At 39.4% G+C, this 22,911-nt stretch overlaps 1 protein-coding gene across 1 annotated transcript in view; it reads right to left on the minus strand.

Moving 5' to 3' along the window:
- Positions 1-22,911, minus strand: part of LOC116463690 (calcium uniporter protein, mitochondrial) — a 211,029-nt gene that overhangs the window by 22,125 nt on the left and 165,993 nt on the right. Inside the window, exons 3-4 of the mRNA XM_032146901.2 lie at positions 6,638-6,808; positions 5,428-5,532 (exon numbers count right to left, since the gene is read on the minus strand). Of these exons, the coding sequence (XP_032002792.1) occupies positions 5,428-5,532; positions 6,638-6,808 (276 nt within the window). The remainder of the gene's footprint in view (positions 1-5,427; positions 5,533-6,637; positions 6,809-22,911) is intronic.

The raw sequence follows: 22,911 nt of genomic DNA on the forward strand, positions 1-22,911 counted from the left end.
TGGGAGGTCAAGGCTGCAATGAGCTGTGATCACAACACTGCGCTCCAGCCTGGGTGACAGAGTGAGACTCTGTCTCAAAAAAATAATTAAATTTAAAATCAAGGAAAACAAAGTGTTTATGGATTTAAAATCATATTGAGTTTCTGCGAGAGATGCTATCTGATGGCATAATCTCTCACTAGCAAATAGCGGAACTAAGAGAGCTATGATGTATGCATCTAAACATTAAAAATGTCTTTTGAAATTCTACACCAATGCTATTGAGTTACTAAAGTTCACACTTCAATTTATGATTATTTCCATGAATTATAGGTTTTTGACCCTTGCAAGCTTTATACCCTAATTTACTTCTAGAGAAGCAAGGTAGATATTCCAGAGTTCCTGGATACAGATAAAGCAACGGGTTGTTTTAGGCTGCCAAATCACCAGGGAATCAAATACAATCCCCTGTTTTTTCAATTTCTATCTTTTCTTATTCAATTTGAGAAAAGCTTTATTTAAAAAACTAAACGTTCATTTCTGTTTAAAAAATACAGTTATTACAGAAATGGTTGGTATTTATTAATTGATTACAATACCTTTAGTTTTTGACAACATAATACATGGAAACTCACATCTTAACTTTCCTGATTGTTATACTTTATATAGCATTATATTAGTGAACTTTCAGAAAGTTACCAATAGAAAATCTAAACAGGTGAACTCTCTAAATAATTTACACAAAAACACACCTCTGTAAAATAGGACTTGTACTTCTGTTATTTTAAAGAGAACTTCTAGCCCGAGAATCAGGGAATAAAGAAGAAAAACACATTAGCATAGCTGATAAATGGCTAACTGTCCCTGGTCTACATGTTTAATTATTCCAACTTCAAAAAATCTGATTTGATAATGTCTTACTACAGTTGACCCTTGAACAATGTGGCAGGGGGCGGGGGGGGTTGGGGCACCACCCTCCTACAACTTTTGAAACCTCAAAAACTTAACTACTAATAGCCTACCTGGACTAGAAGCCTTACCAATAACATAATTAACGAATGTTTTGTATATGTATTATATACTGTATTCTTACAGTAAAGCCAGAGAAAAGAAAACATTAAAATCATAAAGAAGGGAAAATAAATTTATAGTGTTGTACTGTATTTATCTACATTGTAAGTTTACATTGTCTGTTTACAAGATAAATCATCTGTCTAAAATGATGGGCAACCATAGCTGCAGACCTCAGTCTACGGTACATATCAAGCAATCCAACTTTTTCTTGCAATGTCATATCACTTTTCTCTGCTTCTTGGGAGCATTTCCAGCATCACTGGTAGCACTTCGTATGGGTCCCACAGTGTTATTCAAGGTGGACTAAACACAAAAAAATTTCGAGAACTGAAAGAGATCAATTTTTACTGCAATAGACAATTTACTGGAAAGAAGAACTATCCATGAGGAGATAATTAGCACCACACAGCATTTTAAAACTGTGTGGTATGTGATATTAAAAACACTTGAGTTTACCGCAATAGCAACAAGAGGTGGCTATGAAATTACTAGAGTTGGCTGGGCGCGGTGGCTCACACTTGTAATCCCAGCACTTCGGGAGGCCGAGGCGGGCGGATTATGAGGTCAGGAGATCGAGACCACGGTGAAACCCCGTCTCTACTAAAAATACAAAAAATTAGCCGGGCGTGGTGGCGGGCGCCTATAGTCCCAGCTACTCGGAGAGGCTGAGGCAGAAGAATGGCGTGAACCCGGGAGGCGGAGCTTGCAGTGAGCCGAGATTGCGCCACTGCACTCCAGCCTGGGCGACAGAGCGAGACTCCGTCTCGAAAAAAAAAAAAAAGAAATTACTAGAGTAGTATACTATGTACTAGAGTCAATTTTATGCAGATATTATTTAATACTGCATCTTTACATTTGTTTACATTTCTGTCAACTGCAAATGGCATCATGCATGGTCTATGTGTGCATAAGTTTTGATAATTTTTAACTTTTTATAATAGATATGTATATATTTTATGGTAGTAAACGATAAAAAATAGGAAGGGTGTGGTGGTTCATGCCTGTAATCCCAGCACTTTGGGAGGCCGAGGTGGGTGGATCACCTGAGGTCAGGAGTTCAAGACCTGCCTGGCCAACATGGTGAAACCCCATCTCTACTAAAAATACAAAAATTAGCCAGGCATGGTGGCACGTGCCTGTAATCCCAGTTACAGGGAGGCTGAGGGAGGAGAATAATTTGAACTCGGGAGGCAGAGGTTGCAGTGAACTGAGATTGCACTGCTGCACTCCAGCCTGGGGGACAGAGAGAGACTGTCTCAAAAATAAAATAAAATAAAATAAATAAGATAGACTTGTGTCTACACATATTTCATGCATTCATGACATACTTAACTTTTCTTAATTTTTTAGATATTTCTAGGTTATGTGGTTCGTTTGCAAGGTTTTTCAAACCTGCTTTGTTCAACAGTCAACTGTATTTAAAGAATATCTTTCCATTCTTACTATTTAAGGACACTTTTATATACTTTCTCCCAGCTAGCTCCCTCTCATTTAGCTTAAAGAAAGTGAATATGGCCTCTGCACAATCAAAATGCTACCCAGAGAACACATTTAATTCACTCAATGTAGAAGGAATCAATGGGGAATACAAAATCACAGTGCCTTCCCTCACAGCATCAAAGAAAAGGACGAAGCAAAATTCAGAGAAGAGATTAATCATTTTTGGTTGGTCAGGGGTCAGAGACAGAAAGAGTATGATCATTAAAGGTTTACTGGAAGAGTCAATACTGACAAGTTTGACTTGAGAAAACAGGGGTTAGAAAGAAAGGCATCTTCGGCAGAGGAACGTGAGCAAACAGTGAGATGGAAAAGAACGGGGCATAGTTCAGGAAACCACGAAGGAATACACAGTGGAGAAAAAGTAGGCAACATGCAGGAGGGAAAGAAAACATTTTAAAAGGTAGATGTGGACCAGATTACAGAGGAATTTAATAACAGGGTTTCACTCAGAACTTTTCTATGTTACACCCAATTCTTTCTTTTTCTTTTTCTTTTTTTTTTTTTTTTAAAAGATGTGTTGCCCAGGCTGGTTGCTACTGTGTTGCCCAGGCTGGTCCCAAACTCCTGGTCTTAAGCAATCCTCCTGCCTCAGCTTCCTAAAGTGCTGGGATTACAGGTGTGAGCCACCTTGCCAGGCCTAAACCCAATTCTTAAAAGCAGGATTGAAAAGAAGGAATGTCCTACAGCAGCGGTCCCCCACCCCTGGGGTGCAAACCAGTACTGGTCAGTGGCCTATTAGGAACCAGGCTGCACAGGAGGAGGCCAGTGAGTGAGCATTACTGCCTGAGCTCCACCTCCTGTCAGATCAGCAGCAGCATTAGATCTCATAGAGCACAAACCCTATTGTAAATTGTGCATGTGAGGGATCTAGGTTGTGCGCTTCTTATGAGAATCTAACTGATGCCTGAGGATCTGAGGTGAAACAGTTTCATTCCAAAACCACCGCCTCTGCCCCCGCCCCCACTGTCAGTGGAAAAATTATCTTTAACAAAACTGGTCCCTGGTGCCAAAAAGGTTGGGAACTGCTGTCCTATGGGGCTGGTGGAAGGAGTGGTGGAAGGGGCATTAACAACAGCAGTGAGTTACAATAAATATCAAGGGTAAATAGAGAAACAGGACCAAAAAAGACACAACTCGGCCGGTCGCGGTGGCTCACGCCTGTAATCCCAGCACTTTGGGAGGCCGTGGCGGGCGGATCACAAGGTCAGGAGATCGGGACCATCCTGGCTAACACGGTGAAACCCTATCTCTACTAAAAATACAAAAAATTAGCCAGGTGTGGTGGCAGGCGCCTGTAGTCCCAGCTACTCGGGAGGCTGAGGCAGGAGAATGGCATGAATCCGGGAGGCGGAACTTTCAGTGAGCCGAGATTGTGCCACTGCACTCTAGCCTGGGTGACAGAGCAAGACTCAGTCTCAAAGAAAAAAAAAAAAAAAAGACACAACTCAAAATGCTATTTTAGAGGGCTACTTAGCATTGCACTGTGCAGAGCCATAGCAGAGGCCAGGATGAAAAGAAATATTAGCAATACTGACTCTGTCTTTATTTAAAATTTTGTTCATCATGCATTTTTTGCATTAACTCTGGTTTTTTAAAATAGTACATAAAAATACTATTTATCTTGCTGGGTGCGGTGACTCATGGCTATAATCTCAGCACTTTGGGAGGCTGAGGCAGGTGGATAACTTGAGGTCAGGAGTTCAAGACCATTCTGGCCAACATGGTGAAACCCCATCTCTACTAAAAAAAAAAAAAAAAAAAAGAAAAATTAGCCTGGCAGCTGGGAATAGTGGCTCATGCCTGTAATCACAGCACTTTAGGAGGCCAAGGTGTATGGATCACCTGAGGTCAAGAGTTCGAGGCCAGCCTGACCAATATGGTGAAACCTGTATCTGGCTTGAACCTGGGAAGTGGAGGCTGCAGTAAGCCAGTGTCATGCCACTGTACTCCAGCCTGGGTGACAGAGTGAGACTCTTAAAAAAAAAACCCAAACAAAAAAACCCGACAATTCTTTATCTTGATTACTGAGTTTTTTGGTGACCTCTTACAATTTGTGTCTGAGGCGAGCACCTTTCCTTTTCCCATAAAAGCATATACAGGCTGGGAACAGTGGTTCACGCCTGTAATCCCAACACTCTGGGAGGCCAGAGAGGGAGGAGTGCTTGAGCCCAGAAGTTCAAGACCAGCCTGGGCGACATAGTGAGACTTCATCTCTACAAAAAGAAAAAAAATTATCCAGGCATGGTGGCACATGCCTGTAGTCCAAGCTACTCCAGCTGCTTGGGAGGATAATTTGAGGTCGAGGCTGCAGTGAGCTGTGATTATGCCACTGCACTCCATCCTGGGTGACAGCGTGAGACCTTGTCTCAAAAAAACAAAAAACAACAACAACAAAAAGTCATGTCAGAAGTTCCTAAGAACTATTATTATTGTACAATAATTGACTTTCATATTGCTGACCTTGAGCCATAAAAAAAGCTCAATACTTATTACAATGCTTAAGAGAACAGAGAAGCCTATAGCTTATTTTAAAAAGATATCTCCTGTAATGTTATTAAAGTAGTACAACTTTTGGCCTTTATGAAGGGAAGGGGCTTCAGTTATGTTGGACATTCATTTATGTGAAACAGAGTGACAATGTCAGATAATAAAGCATTCTGGAATCTAGGCAGAATCGAAGTGATTTTAGTCGATGTACTAGCCAAGTACCAAGTACAATGAGCTCTTCAACTGAAATAGTGTCTATCTGTATGTAAAACTTTCAGCGTTCTTTGAATACTGTCTGTTTCTTAAGGTTACCCAAGGAAAAAAAATAAAGTTATTTCCAAAAGCCTTTCCCACATTTCTGTGACCTTACCAAGGTTACTATTTTACCTCTTTTTGGTGGTCGTACGTGATATGTTAAGTCATTAATGACCAGCTTAAAGTCATCAAGGAGGAGGAGGTCTATTCCTGTTGAAGCAGCAACGCGAACACCATCTGTGAAAATTTCAAATGAAACTTGTAATAGGTCCATAATTATTCAAGAATGGTCAGGAAAATTCAATCTTCAAAATCGTTTTTAAAAATTACCTCTTCCTTTTAAAATTTCAGTTAACTTTTTGCCTCATTTCCTATGCAAACAAAGTTTAGGTTGAAGCTCTGTTTTTAGGACTCAAGTTTGTGAAGATTTAACAACAGCTTTTCCTGTGAACTATATCAGCAAGTGAAATAATTAATGGTCATAGTTCTAGAGGTGTACATTGGAAATCTAGGATCACTGGGAGAGCTGTATGGACTTAACATTGTCTATAATGGAAGCTGGTTGAGTCAAAAGAAAAAAAACAGTATTTTCTGACATATGGTACTTTTCAGTATAGTCACTGATTAGTTGCCAATAATTCAGTAGAGACAGATGCTGGGGTTAGCAAAGTATTATACATCCACCAGCTGGTCTACTAATTATATTGCCAGATGAGTAGAAATGTGGTAATTGTTAACTGGTGAATCCAGGTGAAGGGTAAATGGGCATTTATTGTACTAACCTTTCAAGTTTTCTGTAGATTTGAAAAATTTTAAAGTAAAAATGAGGAAAAAACAATGGGAAAAAACTTAAAAATGGGAAAAAAAACTTAAAAAGATTAAAAAATAAATAAATGAAATATATAAAATGGTAATTTTTAGTGCCTTATTTTATATTCTTTTCAAATCATATACTTCTTTATTTTGGCAAACTTTTCTTTCCAGAGATGAGGGTTTAACTACTGGAAGTATTTATTCTACACCTAAAGTAATGATAAAAAGTCTCAATAATATAAAATGTGATTGATTGTTCATCCTTGCTCATGGCATTATATGTGAGCTGCTTTTGAATGAGATTCCCTGTGCATACACATTTGCTAAAACCGATCAATTATATTCTGAGTACCACTGGGAGAGAAATCACTTCCTCTCCTGGTAAGTGCTAAGCAAAAGAAAAAAGTTTTCTGAAGTTAACAGTATAGGGTTCTTTTGTAGCTACATGTGTGGTATGTATGTATGTGTCTAGAAATGCTGTGGGGTGAAATGAGGGGTAGATGGTAATTAATAATGATGGTGACTATACCTGGTGAATAGATAGCAACTCTGTCAATTCCCCGATCCTCTTCTTGCAGTTGTCGTAAAAACACACCAACAGAGTCAGAGATAGGCTTGAGTGTGAACTGACAGCGTTCACGCCGGGATGGTAGCCTCACAGATATCACAGGTAACCCATTTTGATAAACCACTGTAACATCTGAATGAAAAAGACCCACAAACATATGATAATTGGATTTCAATGTAAGTTAAAGTCATATTATTACTATTCTTGCATGGGGGTCTATTATTAGTGTGATTTAAAATGTTTTCAAAGAAGGTTTAAGTACATGCCCTTTAGCATTAGTTGAAGGTTATTCTGGGAACTGGCTTATAAAAGATCAAATGGATCACATAGCTCATTTTACAGATATGAAAAAACAGGCAAGGAACTGTCTTCTGAGTGGGTCAAGGAAAGGCTTTCTCAAGGATATCAGGTGAAGTTCTAGATATTGGTGAATACAAGCCCTGGTTCCATTTAGCAAGATTTTATTAAGCAGTCAGAGATTGCTGGGCCAGACTTCATAGCCTGTAGGACGTGGCTCTCGGGATCCAGAGCTTTCAAGAAGTACACTAATAAGTGAGACTCTTACTCCAAAACAGTCAATTCATGTATATATAGTACAGTATTATATCCAAGCTGATAAGTGAGAAACAAAAGTGAAATCCTAAGCCCCTCAACTGACTGAATGGACCCCCTCTTGGCCAAGGGGACCCCAGGGTAAACCTTTAAAGCTAAGTTCTCAGCCATGACAGGATGGGAGGTCAGACACAATTCATTATACCCCTTCCTTGCTAGCCACCATTAGGCATTCTTTCCTAAGGGCTTAAGAGAAACTAGCCCTTTCAAAAGACTCCACCACTGGTATCAACCAATTAACTGACCAACACTGCCCCTCTTTTTTGCCTGACAAGAGGCCACCAACCGTGGAGTGGTTCTGGCCAGTCTACTGAGAATGTGCAGTGAGGGTTTTCACACCCTCTGCTTCATCTTTTGATGCCAGAGAGCTGAAAACTCCACCCTCAGATTATGCTGACGCAGTCATTTTTTGTACACAGGACCCATGAAGGGGCATGAAGCTCAGTTGTGCATACACACATTTCTCCTTTCATAAACACGCATGGCCTCTCCTATAGCGTACTGAGTATGTATATTTGGCCACCCTGCTCAGCATGCATTCCTGTTCTTTTTGCCTCTTCCTCAAAGTGTCTGTTTTTGGCTTCTGTCACAGCCTGTCAGAATGGCCACCCTGCAGCCTGCAACCTTTATGAGAAATATAGGTCTCCTTTCCAAATTTATGAACCTAGCCATTCTTCAGTTGTCATAAGTTAGCATTCTATCAAAAACAATTCATGTTCTCTTGAATGTCTTCATGAGCTTGGCTAGACAGAACCAAAACTCAGAGTTTAAGATTTTATAACAAAATGTTATGAAGGGAAAATTTATTATGAACTATTAATTGAAGGGATCTTCTACAAAAGTATAGCATAGAATGCCTATTTCCTTATTTTCTCCCTCAGTATTCTTGATTTGTAGGGTCCCAGTAGAACAACTATCAAAATAACCCTCTTTCATAATAATTTTCAAACACATTTTTTAAAAAATGCATTTTTAAAATAAAAAAATTTTTACATAAGCAACTAAGCATTTAAAGATGATGTTAGCACTGAGGAAAGAAAACAGGCTTTGGAGTCAAATATGGGACTGAATCTTGGCTCTGTAATTTTGGGCATATTATATAACTTCTCTGACCCTCACTTTTTTCATATATAAAATGGGCTTTGGCCAGGCATGGTGGCTCATGCCTGTAATCCCAGCACTTTGGGAGGCCGAGGTGGGAAGATCATGAGGTCAAGAGATTGAGACCATCTTGGCCAATGTGGTGAAACCCTGTCTCTACTAAAAATAAAAAAATTAGCTGGGCGTGGTGGTGCACGCTTGTAGTCCCAGTTACTCGGGAGGCTGAGGCAGGAGAATCACTTCAATCCAGGAGGTGGAGGCTGCAGTGAGCCAAGACTGCGACACTGTATTCCAGCCTGGCAACAGAGTGAGACTCTGTCCGAAAAAAAACAAGGGGGTTTAATCCCTAACTCACAGAGCTGTTGTGAGAAATGAGTGAAATACATAAATAATTTAGAACACTTAGCATATTACATGATACATAAATGATAATGTTTCCTTACTAGCTTCTTTGAAGAATCAAAAGTTGACCAGATGTGGCGACATGTGTCTGTAGTAGCAGCTACTCAGGAGGCTGAGGCAGGAGGATTGCTTGAGCCAAGGAGTTTGAATCTCTAGTGAGCTATGATTGTGCCACTGCACTCCAGCCTGAGCAACCGAGTGGGACCCCAGGTCTAAAACCTTTTTTTTTTTTTTTTTTTTTGAGACAGGGTCTTGCTCTATCACCCAGGAGTGCAGTGGCATGATCACAGCTCACTGCAGACTTGAGCTCCCAAGCTCAAGCGATTCTCCTGCCTCAGCCTCCCAAGTTGCTGGGACTATAGGCGTGCACCACCATGCCAGGCTATTTTTTTTTTTTGTTTTGTTTTTTGTTTTGTAGAGACAGGGTTTCACCATGTTGCCCAGGCTGGTCTTGAACTCCTGAGCTTGAGCAGTGACCCGCCTTGGACACCCAAAGTGCTGGGACTAAAGGCATGAGCCACTGTGCCTGGCTTCTAAAAACAATTTTTAAAAATAAAATAAGAGTCAAAAATTACATTCTGTTATGCTTCTAAGGATTTATATCCCTACTAATCGAAGAGTTTATAGCAAATGTGTGTTAAGATTAATGTTTTGGAAATCCAAAATGCATCAAGCTTTCCACAGTTGTAGTTGTAGACATTTACATCTTATTTCCTTGTCTATTCTAGTAATTTATAAGGCCTACATTACCTACAAAATCTTCACACTAAAATCTTTCATGATTTGAATTTTCAAGAAATAACCCTAATTGAGACATAGTTTATAAATAACAAAATACATTCTTACTTAAAATGGAAATCTGATGAGTTTTTACATAAGAATCAAAATAAAGAACATTTCTATGATTCCCCCAAATTCTCTGATCCCCATCCCAGTTAATCCCTGGGTAACCATTGATCTGATTTTTGTCACCACAGATTATATTAGGTTTTTACAGATTTTTATATAAATAAAATCACGCTATGGTCCCTTTTGTATTTGGCTTCTTTCTCTTGGCATGATTATGAGATTCACCTATGTTGTTATTAGTAGTTCATTAATTAACTAGTTCATTAGTAGTCATTCATTTGTATTACTGAGAAGGGTGTCATTGCATAGACACACCACAACTTGTTTATCTTGTTGATGAACATCTGGCTTGTTTCCAGGTTTTGGCTACTATGAATAAAGCTTTTATGATTATTTGCATACAAGCCTTTGTGTGACATGTTTTCATAGTGTATCTTTCCCTATCCTTTTACCTTATCCATGTTTTATTTAAAGTGAGTTTCCTGTAGAAAGCTTATAGTTGGGTCTTGCTATTTTATCCAATCTAACAATCTCTGCCTTTTAATTAAAGTATGTATATTATTTGCATTTAATGTAATTTAAGTGTGGCTGAGTATAAGTCTACCATCTTACTACTTATTTTCTATTTGACCCTACTGTTCTTTCTTCTACTTTTCCTCTATTCTTGCCATTTTTTAGATTTACTATCTTTTAATCTCTTTAAAAAGGATTTTTTCATTTAATCACTATTTATTACAATTTAATCTCTATTTTTTTTCACTTTTATTTTTTGGAGACATGGTCCTAATCTGTCTCCCAGCCTGGAGTACAGTGGTGTGATCACAGCTCACTGCAGCCTTGATCTCCTGGGCTCAAGTGATCCTCCTACCTCAGGTTCCTGAGTGGCTATAGGCATATGTAACTATGCCTGGATAATTTTTTTTTTGGTGGGGGTAGAGACAGGGTCTCGCTATGTTGCCCAGGCTGACCTTGAACTCCTGGACTCAAGCAATTCTCACACCTCAGCATCCCAAAGTGCTGGGATTACAGGATTGAGCCACAATGTCCAGGCTAATCTCTGCTATTGACTTACTAAATATACCTTATTTTATTTATTTTTATTTTTTTTGAGATAGAGTCTTGCTCTGTTGCCCAGGCTGGAGTGTAGTAGTGTGATCTTGGCTCACTGCAACCTCCACCTCCTGAGTTCTAGCCATTCTCCTGCCTCTACTTCCTGGGTAGCTGGGACTACAGGTACCCATCACCACACCCATACTAATTTTTCTTTAGTAGAGACAGGGTTTCACTATGTTGGCCAGGCTGGTCTCAAACTCCTGACCTCAAATGATCTGCCCGCCTTGGCCTCCCAAAGTGCTGGGATTACAGGGGTTAGCCACCACGCCTGGCCCTTATTTTATTTTTTTTAAGCATTACTCTAGAGCAAGTATTGCTAAACTTTTTTCTGTAAAGGCTGAGGTATTAAATATTTTAGACTCTGTGGGTCATAAGATCTCGGTTATAACTATAAACTCTGTTACTGTGGTGCAAAAGCAGCCACAGGCAATATGTAAACAAATAGGCATGGCTGTGTTCCAACAAACTTTATTTATAATAAGCAATAGGCTGGCTTTGGCCTGTAGGTCAGGGGGTTGCCAACCCCTAGGCTACAGACTGGTACCATCGAAAAAGCGTCTTGCATGAAACTGGTCCCTGGTGCCAAAAAGGTTGAGGAGCACTGCTGAAGGTCATAGTTTGCTGAATTCTGCTCTATGTTATACATCTTTACCATATCACGGTCAGTCTTCAAATAATATAATATCACTTTAGGTATAGTTTAGAGGACCTTACAACAAATACGTCCATTTCCCCGCTTGCATTCTTCATGGTATTGTTCTCACATGTTTTTCTACGTATATTATAAACTGCACATTATTTTTGTGTGGTTTACCTTTTGATTATCTTTTAAAGAAATTTTGTTTTGCATAGTATATGATAAGAGTTTGTGTATATTCTTATCTTTGTTCCTCTATGTCTTTTTTTCTCTGTCTGCCTTTTTAAAACTTTTACTTTTTAATAAAGACAGGGTCTCATTCCGTTGCCCAGGCTGGAGTTCAGTGGCACCATCATAGCTCACTCAGTCTCAAACTACTGGGCTCACTGGATACTCCCGCCTCAGCCTCCAAAGTAGCTGGGACTACAGGCATGTGCCACCATGCCCAGCTAATTTATTTTATTTTATTTTTGAGACAGAGTCGCGCTCTGTCACCCAGGCTGGAGTGCAGTGGTGTGATCTTGGCTCACTGTAGCCTTCACCTCCCGTGTTCAAGCGATTCTTCTGCCTCAGCCTCCCCAATAGCTGGGATTACAGGTACACAACATCACACTCAGCAAATTTTTGTATTTTTAGTAGAGATAGGGTTTCACCACGTTGGCCAGGCTGGTCTCGAACTCCTGACCTCAGGGGATCCACCTGCCTCAGCCTCCCAAAGTGCTGGGCCAGCTAATTTTTTTAATTTTAATTTTTAATTTTAATTTTTGTAGAGACAGGGTCTCACTATGTTGCCCAGGCTGGTCTCAAGCAATCCCCCTGCCTCAGCTTCCCAAAATGCTGGGCTCACAGGTGTAAGCCACCATGCCCAGCCCTCTGCCTGCTTTTCAACATTTTCCTTTTATCATTGGTTTTCAACAATTTGACTGTGATGTGCTTTGCTTTTCTTTATGAATGGTTGGGAGTTGTTAGATTTTTTAGATCTGGCTTTCCTCAAATTTGGAAAACTTTTGACCTTTATTCAACTATTCTTTTTTTCTGTCTCCTACCCTTCTGGGATTCCAATTACACTTATGTTAGGCCATGTGATATTGTCTCACAGGTCACTGAGGCTTTCTTCATACATTTCAGGGGCTTTTTTTCCCCCTCTCAGCTTCATTTTGGATAGTTTTAATTGCAATATACTTTAACATCATGGATTTTTTTTCTTCTGCAGTGTCTAATTTCCTGGTAATTCCATCTATATGGTGTTTTCATTTCAGACATATTTTTCACCTCTAGAAGTTGCATTTGTTTTTATATCTTCCATTTCTTTTCACATTATACTTACACTTTTCCTTTTCTCTATGAGCATAAGGATCATATTTATGACAGCTATTTTAACATTCTTGGCTGTTTATTCCATTATCTCTGACATTTCTAGGTCTGTTCATTGACTGAATTTTTGGAAGGCTTATTTTTTGCTTCTTCATATGCCTAATAATTTTTGATCGGTGGTTAGAAATTTTTAATTTTACATTGTTGAGTGCTGGATCTTGTACAGTTAAAATACTTGCATGTTAGTTTGGCCCTTTCAAGACTTCAAAAAATTCTTTTAGGACAGATCTAGAGAATCTTTATTCTAGGACCAATTTGTCCCTACTTCTAAGATATGGTTCTTCTGAGAATGTCTACCAAATGTTCATGTGTTCAAGTGTATCTCTCTACTGTGGCTAGAGGGAAGCAAAATTATTCATTTTATATTACTGGCAATAGTTATTTTCTAGGAAGTTGTTCTAAGCTGGTCTTGTGGTTTAGAATTCAGCCAAAGCCTCACAGGATGCCTATGCAGATTTCCGAGACTCCTCTTTCTCTTCATAGCTCCTTCCTCTGTAAATCTCTGTCTCATAAATTCTAGTTGCCTTGGGATTTACAAACTCTGATCTCTGTTTCTTCATCTTAACTAGATGGCCAAGCTCTGTTTCCCCTCTCTGTGATGCAGTTTAGAGGCTGCCTCAGGCTGTAAACTCAACCAATGCAGGGTTCAACTCATTTGTTCCTCTTATCTCAGGCATCACAGTCCCATGTGCCTGTTGTCCAGTATCTGAAAACAGTTGTTTCAGATATTTTGTCTGGTGTTCTAGTTGTTTATAGCAGGATAGTAATTCCCATAGCAGTTAATACTTCATGGATGTACGATTTGAATTTTTACATAAAAACTAAAAGGCAAAATCAGAATCCTTATTGCCTTTTTCCTTCCAAAGGAATAGTCTGTTTCCTAAGGAAGAAGAAGTCAAAATAGTAATTTGAATTGAATATATAGTATGTACTATCTAAAGTTTGCAATACCTAAAGATATTTTTAAAATTTGTCATATTCCTTCTTGTTCTAAAATAATCCTTAACAATTAATCTACTGTTTCCGGAAGTCAGAACCACTAACGTGAGAATATTTCTATCTTTTCTATAGGCAGTAATGATGATGAAGTCATTAAGACTAGTGATTAAATTATCCAATTATCCCCTTTCTGTATGTGAAAAAGAGTAACCACAGATCAAGAAGCAGAGAGAGCTGAATTTAAATACAAGATAGAATCTGTGAGTCTGAAATATATTTGGGGGATCTTGAAACTGTCTTTGCAAAAATTATAAAAGTGAGAAAATTATGACAGTGAAAGACACCTAATCTAACCAACTCCATATTTCCTTTAACCTCCAAACTGCCCTTGGTCATTCCTGGGCTTGGGCCTAGCTAGCTTTGGGAGAAATTTAGTTTTTAGTTTAAATAATACGCCTTCCCCCAAAATAAACTGCCTTCACAAAACTAACGAAAGAGCAACAGGTTAGGAAGATGGGAGGAGGCTGAATTCTGCTAAGATATAAGTGGAAGGGATTACCAAGCCATTATTCCAGAGGTCACAAGATTTGCAACTTCCCCACTCCCACTCATGCAGATAACATCACTGTTGTAGAACCTAAGATTAGCCTTTTGAGATGTCCTTTCAGGCTCCTGTGGCCCCCACCCAGAAGAGGACTCAGCACATGAGGACCATTTTCCACACCCCTATGACTGTATCCACAACCAATCAGCAGCACTCATTCCCTTAGCCCCCTGCCCACCAAACTATCCTTGAAGAATCCTGGCCTCCAATTTGGGGAGACTAATTTGAGTAATAAAACTCCAGTCTCCTGTTCAGCCAGCTCTGTGTGAATTAAACTCTTTCTCTATTGCAATTCTCCTCTCTTGACAAATTGGTTCTATCTAGGCAGTGGGCACAGAGAAGCTGTTGGGCAGTTACAAATGCACTAAAACATCAGTTTCACAGGTAAATGCTTAGGGGTTACTGTTTTAAAATAACTGAGACAAAGTCAACAGAGAATATGGAGGTCTTTCATACCCAATTTAACTTCTTCCTTTAAAGAGCATGATGCTTTTTTCAAGGGAATGAAATAAGAAAGCTTTTGAGAAACTCTACAAGGAATAATGCAATTCAGAGCTGACAAGCCTTTATTATACTGCTTTTGAAATCCCAAGGCCTGCTTCTTTCCTACACAGTAGATTGTAATGTCAACGTTAGATTTCTTAGTTTGCAACTCAGGAATAACAATTGCCAAGGTTCCTCAAGTTTCACAATATAAACAATAAACAGGTGGCTGTAGTGAAGTCACAATGGGTATTCATAAGCTAATGACAGTTGTCAGCTACTATTATCTAGAGACAAAATATTCTTTTAAAGTATAAATTGCATCAAGTGGCTGTTTGGTTGGATTTTTTTTATCTTTTGTTTTGATTTCCATATGAATAAAATAAGAAATAATATAAGTATGTTCCAGAGCAGTGTGCTTCAAAAAAAGCCTAGAAATTGTGGAGCATTCAACATGAATACTTAGAGCTAGAACATGATAACAGATTTAGGCATAAAAACAAAAAGCTGTGGAATTGTGCAGACTCAGAAGAGTAGTGCAGGAACTACAAACAATTGCATTTGAAGAAGGAATACATATTTTAAAAATGGCTTTGAGGCATCAGGAGTTGAAAAAAGTCGTAAAATACAAATGTTTATTATTTTGTAAAATATTTTTAAAATGCTTGTAAAATATATAGTATGAAGTTTGGCTGGTGTTCAAAATAATGAGTAAAATCTCCACTAAAATATATCACCTGTATATATCTTGAGGGCTTATTATGAAAGGGAACTGGTACACAAGGAAGCACATGTTGGGGTTTTTCTGCAAAGCTACTTGAAGTAGAACTATATATGATGGATGATTTCAGGGGCTTATGATCTTAACATTGTCGATTTCCTCCCCATTTTCTGTAATATTCTGCATCGTAAGTGTGAGATATAATCATAGAATTTCAGTGTTGGAAGGCCAGAGAGATCATGCAAACTAACATCCTTCTTTTGCAGCTAAGAATAATAGAGTCTAGTAACGTTAGATAATATTCCTCAGCCAAGCACGGTGGCTCATGCCTGTAATCCTAGCACTTTGGGAGGCCGAGGTGGGTGGATCACCTGAGGTCAGGAGTTCGAGACCAGTCTGGCCAACATGGTGAAACTCCATCTCTACTAAAAATATAAAAAATTAGCCAGGTGTAGTGGCAGACACCTGTAATCCTAGCTACTCAGGCACCCAAGGCAGAAGAATTACTTGAACCCAGGAGGCGGAGGGTGCAGTGAGCTGAGATCGTGCCACTGCACTCCAGCCTGGGCAACAAGAGCAAAACTCTGTCTTAAAAAAAAAAAAAAGAAAAAAAGAAAAAGGTAATACTGCTAAGGTCACAATTCAATCCAATTTGGATCTCATCATTTGACTAAGAAATCCTCTTCTAGGTCACACATGACATTAGGTTGCTAAATTCAGTAGAAATTTTAGCTCTTAACTTGCTTTTTTAGCAGCATCTAATGATGTTAACGACTCCCTCCCTTTGTAAAAAGTTTCCCCACCGGCTTCTATGATGCTTCTAGCTTTTCTTTCTGTCTAGACCTTCTAATTTCCCCTCATAAGCTATTCTTCCTCTATTCATCCCTTAAAAGTTTCTAAGTGCTTTGTCCTAGGCCTCTGTGCTTCTCAATTCACATACTCTCTAGGCAATCTCACGTCCTCCCACAGTCTCATGTAAATGCTGATGATATCCCAAGCCTATATTCAATTGTCTGCTAGAAATTGGGTCTCCCACAGCCATAACTGAAACTCAAAAGTCCTAAAAGTGAATCCATCTTCCCTAACCACCCATAATCTCAACCAATAACACCACCATTATTTTATTTTTGACCAAGCCAGAAAATTACCTGGCATCCTTGACTATTCGTAGAGCCAGAATCTGACATTTCTCATATCTTATCAGTCATCATGTGCTTTCATTCAATTTTTTTTTTTTTTTTTTTTTTGGAGTCTTGCTCTATCACCCACGCTGGAGTGCAGTGCAGTGGCGGAATCTCGGCTCACGGCAACCACCACCTCCCAGGCTCAAGCATTTCTCCTGCCTCAGCCTCCCGAGTAGCTGGGATTACAGGTGCCTGCCACCATGCCCGGCTAATTTTTTGTATTTTTAGTAGAGACGTGGTTTCACTATGTTGGCCAGGCTGGTCTCGAATGCCTGACCTTGTGATCCACCCGTCTTGGCCTCCCAAAGTGCTGGGATTACAGGTGTGAGCCACCAACCCCGGTCCTTTCATTCTATTTTTTAAACAGCTCTAAGCCCTCTGATACTCTCTACACTACCACCATTTTAGTCCAGGCCACCACCATCTCTTTCTTCTATCAGCTACATTGTAATTGGAGTCCTTCATTCCAGCCTTGCTCCAGTTCAATTTTCCACTAAAGCAGGGTGATCTTTTTCCAAATGAAGCCACTATCCTGAAGTTGGTAGTTGGCGTTTACCATTTCCATCCATTTATACACACACACACGCACAGGCAGACACACACACACGCATGCACAAACATACATCTCAATACACAATATTTAGTATTGTGATAGCCAGCCTTCAAGAAGGCTCTCTATAATCCTTGCCTGTAAGTATCTGCTATGGTTTGAATGTCTCCTCCAAAACTTACCTTGAAATTTAATTGCCATGGTGTATATGTGCCACATTTTCTTAATCCAGTCTATCTGGAATACTATGCAGCCATAAAAAATGATGAGTTCATGTCCTTTGTAGGGACATGGATGAAACTGGAAAACATCATTCTCAGTAAACTATCGCAAGGACAAAAAACCAAACACCGCATGTTCTCACTCATAGGTGGGAACTGAACAATAAGAACTCATGGACACAGGAAGGGGAACATCACACTCCGGGGACTGTTGTGGGGTGGGGGGAGGGACAGCATTAGGAGATATACCTAATGCTAAATGATGAGTTAATGGGTGCAGCAAAACAACATGGCACATGGATACATATGTAACAAACCTGCACATTGTGTACATGTACCCTAAAACCTAAAGTATAATAATAATAAAAAAAAAGAAAAAAAAAAGAAATTTAATTGCCACTGTAACAGTGTTGAGAGGCAGGACCTTTAAGAGGTGATTGGGTCATGAAGGCTCTGCCCCGTTAACTGGATTTTTGCCATTATCACAGGAGTGGGTTAGTTACTGGGGGAGTGGATTCCTGATAAAACAAAAAGGGTGAATTCAAGTCAATTTCCCCTCTCTGTCTCCTGTGCACACTTCCTCACCATGTGATGCCTTCTGCCATGTTACAATGCAGCAAGAAGACCCTCACTAGATGGACTCCTCGATCTTGGACTTCCCAGAACTGTAAGCCAAATCAATCTTTTCTTCATAAATTACTCAGTTTGCAATAGATGCCTGTTGACTTATGATGAGATTACCTCTGCATAAACCCACTGTAAGTCAAAAAATGCATTTAATACTCCAACAAATCCATCATAAAGTCAAAAAACTATAAGTTGAACCATCAGAAGTCAGGGATTGTCTATATTCATGCCCTGTGTAGTGTCATCCACATTAAATCAGGGCTGGTCTGCAGAACCAATATGATACAGCTGAAGTGATGATGTGTAACTTCCAAGACTATGTCATAATAGACTTTACTTCTGCTTTGGTCTCTTGTACACTTGCTCTAGGGGAAGCCGGTCATCATATCATGAGGACAATCCTGCAGCCCTATGGAGAAGCCCACATGGAGAAGTGGTACCTTCTTGACCAAAAGTAAACTTGTCAACCATGTTAGTGAGTCACCTTAGAATCAGATCTTCTGGCCTCAGTCAAGCCAGATGATTAAGGCCCTGACTGACATGGGGCTGCACCCTCATAAGACTACAAACTGCTCAGCCAAACTATTCCTAAATCCCTAATCCACAGAAACATGAGAGATAATAAAAGATTAGTTTATGCCCCTTTGTTGTAATTTGCTGTACAGTATTAAATAACCAAATATAGTATGACTTTGCATATATTTATATTTTATAGTAATATCCCCTATACATGGAGGATATGTTCTAAGACCCTCAGTGAATACCCAAATGCAGATAGTACAGAACCCTATATATAGTATTTTTTTTTCCTACACATACATACCTATGATAAAGTTGAGGAACTACCTATTTCTGGCTTTTGACTGGAGGCTATGCTTCCCAGCCTGTTAGAATGGCCACCCTGTAGGCTGCAACCCTTTATGAGAAATGAAGTTCTCCTTTCCAAATTTATAAACCTTGGAATTCTTCAGCTGACATGACTGGCCTATGAGGATGGGATCTGTGGAGAACCCCAGGTTCCCCCAACATGATCAGAAATCATTATACAGGACAGGTGCAGTGGCTCATGCCTTAAATCCCAGCACTTTGGGAGGCCGAGTCAGGCAGATCACTTGAGGTCAGGAGTTCTAGATCACCCTGGCCAACATGGCGAAAACTCCGTCTCTAGTGAAAAAGTGCAAAAAATTAGCTGGGCATGGTGGCGTGTGCCTGTAGTCCCAGTTACTTGGGAGGCTGAGGCAGGAGAATCGCTTGAACCCGGGAGGCGGAAGTTGCAGTGAGCCGAGTTTGCACCACTGCACTCCAGCCCGGGTGACAGGGTGAGACTTCGTCTCAATAAAAAAGGAAATCAATACACTGGCATCTAAAGCTCCGCTGTCTCCCTGACCACACTGGGAGGAAATTCCCCTGGATCTAAGATCTCTTACTTTTAGGTAGAAGATTTTGGAGGCTTTATTCCTCTCCATTTGGATTATTCCTTTCCACTCCTTCCCTTCATTGCTTCCTGGTCCCTTCCCAGTCCCTATCCTGGTTCCCTCCATCTGGACCCTAAAGGGAACTTTGTTAGCTCTGGCTTTGAGGGATGGGAGGAACCTTCCCAGTCCAGTCAAACATTTTCATTTTCAAAAAAGAAGAAAAAATTTTTTTAAGTTTAATTTATAAATTAGGCACAATAAGAGATTATCAGAAAGAACTAAGAAAAAAATAGAACAATTAAAACAACATGCCAGCATCACTACTCTTGTACATGGGGGGGGGGGGGGGTTAGTATTACGTAAAATAAGGGTTACTTGACCACAAGTGCTGCAATACTGTAACAGTCAATCTAGTAACTGAAACAGCTACTAAGTGATTAATGGGTGAGTAGCATATAAAGCATGGATATGCTGAACAAAGGGACGATTCACATCCCAGGTGGGATCGAGCAGGATAGCACAAAATTTCATCACACTACTCAGAATAGCATACAATTTAAAACTTATTAACTGGGCCATGCGCGGTGGCTCACACCTGTAATCTCAGCACTTTGGGAGGCTGATGCAGGCAGATCACTTGAAGTCAGGAGTTTGAGACCAGCCTGGCCAACATGGTAAAACCCTGTCTCTGCTGAAAATACAAATATTAGCTGGGTGTGGTGGCAGGCACCTGTAATCCCAGCTACTTGGGAGACTGAGGCAGAAGAATTGCTTGAACCTGGGAGGCAGAGGTTGCAGTGAGCTGATATTGCACCACTGCACTCCAGCCTGTGACAGAGCAAGACTCTGTCTCAAAAAAAAAATTATTTCTGGAATTTTCCATTTAATATTTTCAGACTGCGGTTGCCCGTGGGTAATTGAAACTATGGAAAGTGAAGCCATGGAAAAAGGGGTGGAGGGGAGACTCCTATATATAAAGGATCATGGTATATACAACCCTCTAAAACTTGCCTTTTATGATAATCATTGCTTTGAGGTTTATCAAAGTTGAATCATATTTCTGGAAATATTCACTTAAATTCCTACACATAAGGAAGTGGTAAATTTTAAAAAAAGAAAAAAAACTCCTATATAGAATTTCGTTCTATGAATACATTGCTTAACGACAGGGATAAATTCTGAGAAATACATCAGTAGGTGATTCTGTCACTGTGTGAACATCATAGATAATATTTACAAAACCTAGAAGGTATAGCCTACTACACACCTAGTAGGTATCTAGGTATTGCTCTTAGGCTACAAACCTGTAAACCATGTTACTGTGCTGAATACTGTCAGCAACTGTAACACAGTGGTAAGTATTTGTATATCTAAACATTTCTGAACACAGAAAAGGTGCAGTAAAAATACAGTATTATACTCTTTTGGGACCAACATCATATATGTGGCCCATTGTTGACTGAAACGTTGTTATTCAGTATATGCATGACTGTATACCACAATTTGTATATTGAAAAACCAGATTTCCCCCCTATTATAAATAAAAATAAGGCTAAGAGAAAGTAGCACTACTCAATGTTTTTAGTTTCTGATGTAAATTTTTATTTCCTTTTAGAGCCTTGTGTTTCACATTTTACTCCTTAATTCATCTGGAACTTATTTTTGTGATGTAGAGAAGTTGATTGTAGTAGTACCATTTATTAAATAGTCTGCCCTTTCTCCTTGGCTTTACAGTGCTAATCAATCACATGTCAGATTTCTATATATGCAAGCTTCCTCTAATCTGATCCAACAATCTTTCCTGTACCAATACTTCATTGTTTTGATTATTATAGTTTTAGAAATATGTCTTAATATGTGCTTAGGTACCACATGTCCCCTTGTTTTCCTATTCCAAATTTATCTTAGTTTTTTATATAGCTTTACTCTTTCATGTGAATTTTTAAGTAAGTTGATCAGCTCCTACTGGGGTTTTGATTAGCATTGCATTGAGTTTATAAATTCATTCTTCATATCTATTAACATGGCATAACTCTGCATTTATTCCTCTTATGTCCTTCAATAAAGTTTATTATTCTCAATAAACGTCTTACATTTTTACTAGTTTCATGCCTAGATGCTCTCAAGTAATTTAACAATCACTTATATTCCTAAGGATAATTCCAAAAGTCTATATGCTTTTTTGTTAAATTGTATGTTAGACAAAATACAAGATTGTCATTTTAATAGAATAAACTAAATATCTATCTACTTTGGTGACAATAAGGAGCTTCCTTATACATTATCACAAAAACACCCTCAGAATATCTATATATATACATTTTTTTGAGACAGAGTCGCACTCTTGTCACCCAGTGGCATGATCAAGACTCACTGCAGCCTTGACCTCCCAGGTTTAAGAGATCCTCCTGCCTCAGCCTCCTGAGTAGCTAGAACTACAGGTATATGTCTCCATGCCCAGCTAATTTTTTGTATTTCTATTTTTTTACATTTTTTTTTTGAGATGGAGTCTTGCTTTGTTGCCCAGGCTGGAGTGCAGTGGCACAATCTTGGCTCACTGCAACCTCTGTCTCCCGGGTTCAAGTGATTCTTCTGCCTCAGCCCCCAACTAACTGGAATTACAGGTGCCCACCACCATGCCCAGCTAATTTTTATATTTTTAGTAGAGACGGTGTTTTGCCATGTTGGCCAGGCTGGTCTCGAACTCCTGACCTAAGGTGATCTGCCTGCCTTGGCCCCGCAAAGTACTGAGATTACCGGCATGAGCCACCACACCCAGCCTAATTTTTTGTATTTTTAGTAGAGATGGTTTTACCAAGTTGCCTAGGCTGGTCTCAATCTCCTGAACTCAGGTGATCAACCTGCCTTGGCCTCCCAAAGTGCTAGGATCACAGGCGCGAGCTGCTGCACCTGACAGAATATCTATAATTAATATGTATAAACAAAATGTGTTTGCTTCACAATAATCTCAGAAAAATCTACTTAAATATGTAAAGTAATTAAAATTTTCTTTAAATGTCAAGAGAAGAAAAATGACTGCTTCCACTGAGTTTAACAAGGGGAAAAGACTGTAAGTTAAACATCAAATGCTGGCAAGGATGTGAAGCAACAGGAACTCTCATTCATTACTGTTCGGAATACAAAATAGTACAACCACTTTGGTAGACGGTTTGGTGTTTTCTTACAAAAATAAACATACTGCTACCAACCACAATTCTCTGTATTTACCCAAAGGAGCTGAAAAATGCCCATAGAAAAACTTGCACACAGATGTTTGTAGTAGCTTTATTCATAATTGCCAAAACTTGGAAGCAACCAAGATGTCCTTCAGTAGGCAAGTGGACAAATTGTGGTACACCCAGATAATAGACTATTATTCAGTGCTACAAAGAAATGAGCTATC

Source organism: Hylobates moloch, unplaced genomic scaffold, assembly GCF_009828535.3.
Source record: "Hylobates moloch isolate HMO894 unplaced genomic scaffold, HMol_V3 SCAFFOLD_53, whole genome shotgun sequence".
Classification (NCBI taxonomy): Eukaryota; Metazoa; Chordata; class Mammalia; order Primates; family Hylobatidae; genus Hylobates; species Hylobates moloch.